The 2,153-nt window shown below is 38.0% G+C and overlaps 1 protein-coding gene across 2 annotated transcripts in view; it reads left to right on the top strand.

The window, feature by feature from the left end:
• LOC116845667 (protein rhomboid) overlaps positions 1–2,144 on the top strand; it is a 561,105-nt gene extending 558,961 nt beyond the window's left edge. For both annotated transcript variants that reach the window (XM_032818659.1, XM_032818660.1), the window contains exon 6: positions 1,403–2,144. In XM_032818659.1, the coding sequence (XP_032674550.1) occupies positions 1,403–1,644 (242 nt within the window). In that variant the 3' untranslated portion in view covers positions 1,645–2,144. The remainder of the gene's footprint in view (positions 1–1,402) is intronic.
• The last annotated feature ends 9 nt before the right edge of the window (positions 2,145–2,153 follow it).

The following is a 2,153-nucleotide window of genomic DNA, read 5'->3' as shown; positions in this document are numbered from 1 at the left end:
TATATATGGTAAAGCACCTTTTGGGAATATAGTTACATGTACCTATATTTGCCAAATATTCCAATTGTATTGACTATATAAAATAGTTAATTTCTCTTACCATCCAATATTTTCAACCTTACTATATTTTTTATTTCAAATGATTATAATTTTTGGTAAAAGTTTTACATGGGTCAGTTATACTATGCTTATATTATAAATATTACAAACATTATGCTGAAATTTACTATAAAAATAATATTCCTAGCTATAATCTTTTTACTGTGCCATTATAGTTCCAAGTATCATACATTTTTCCTTCAGTGCAGCATTTTTGTAGCTCGTTATTCACACTGAGAGAAAAATGTATGATATTTGGAACTATAATGGCACAGTAAAAAGATTATAGTTAGAAATATAATTTTTATAGTAAATGTTACCATATTATTTGTAATATTTACAATATAAGCGTAGTATAACTGACCCGTATAAAATGTTTACCAAGAATTATAATTATTTGAAATAAAAAATATAGTAAGGTAGCAAATATTGAATGGTAAGAAAAATTAACTATTTTATATAGTCAATACAACTGGAATATTTAGCAAATACAGGTACATGTAACTATATTCCCAAAGCGTGCTTTACTATACACATAATAAGATGGTGACTATAAATCTATGTTCATTCTGCTATATCTTCATGTTTAAATGAACTATAAATATATGTTTGAGGCCAAAACGAACTATAAAATATAATGAGATTATAGTTATTCCAATTATTCTTTTTCTCTCAGTGCACTCAGAGTAAAATGTATGATATTTGGAACTATAATGGCATAGTGAAAAGATTATAGTTAGAAATATAATTTTTATAATAAATTTAATGTTTGTAATATTTACAATATAAGTACAGTATAATGAACCCATGTAAAACTTTTACCAAGAATTATAATCATTTAAAATAAAAAATATAATAAGGTTGCAAATATTGAATGGTAAGGGAAATTAACTATTTTATATAGTCAATACAATTGGAATATTTGGCAAATATAGGTACATGTAACTATATTCCCAAAAGGTGCTTTACCATATATATAGAGTAATAAGATGGTGACTATAAATCTGTGTTCATTCTACTATATCTTCATATTTAGATGAACTATAAATATATGTTTGAGGCCAAAACGAACTATAAAATATAGTGAGATTATAGTTATTCCAACTATTTTTTTTTCTCAGTGCACTTGGACATTGCCTTAGAGTAAACGAAGCTGAAATAAGCTAAAGTCGAAAATTTGGAAATCTCGCCGTGAGATATTTTGATCTAGCTGGGGAAGGCAAATTCGCGGCGGTCTAAATCGGTCTGACGCGCTCGCTGGCGGGATGAATTTTCACGGAAAACCTTATCTTTCTGATTGCAGCCAGCGCCGACGTGGGCTTCGCGATTTACGACAGGTACGCGGCAGAGCAGATGGGCCCGCCGGTGTCGTACGTCGCCCACCTGACGGGCGCCCTGGCGGGCCTGACGATTGGTCTCCTGGTGCTGAAGAACTTCGAGCAACGGCTACACGAGCAGCTACTCTGGTGGGTCGCCTTGGGTGTCTATGCCGCGTGCACGATCTTCGCGGTCATGTATAACCTGATGCATCCGGACTATCCATGACGCGAGGTCAGCTTCGCGTACGGCCAACCGAGGCACACGTAACGCGAAGCTGATAGTCCCCGGAAGAAGAAGAAAAAGAAGAGAAGGACGGCAAAGAGGGAGTGGAGCAGGGATCGACGGAGGAAGCGGGGAACACCGTTGTCGAGCGCCGTCGAGGAGGATCGTCGAGTGTCGCAACAAGGTTCTAAATGGACGAGTTGTCTCGTCGACAACGCGTCCAACCGGATCGTTCTCGAGGTATTGGCACCGAAGATGAAGACGACACGAGTAGGAGGGAACGAGAGATGTGCGAAGAAGCCGGGCTCGACCGTCGTTCTTCCAGCCAGGAGAACGTGACTTCGATCGACCACCGCGCGAAGAGGACCGCGACGTGATATAGTTTCGTAGCACATATTTTCTTCCACAGGCCGGCCTGTTCGCGCACGCTTACGCGCGTCACTCGAGAGGATAAGAAAGAGAGAGAGAGAGAGAGAGAGAGAGAGAGAGAGAGAGAGAGAGAGAGAGAGAGA

This window comes from Odontomachus brunneus, unplaced genomic scaffold (assembly GCF_010583005.1).
Source record: "Odontomachus brunneus isolate Ranch 3 - 2012 unplaced genomic scaffold, Obru_v1 Obru_scaffold_055, whole genome shotgun sequence".
NCBI lineage: Eukaryota > Metazoa > Arthropoda > Insecta > Hymenoptera > Formicidae > Odontomachus > Odontomachus brunneus.
This window is presented reverse-complemented; position numbering and strand designations above follow the sequence as displayed.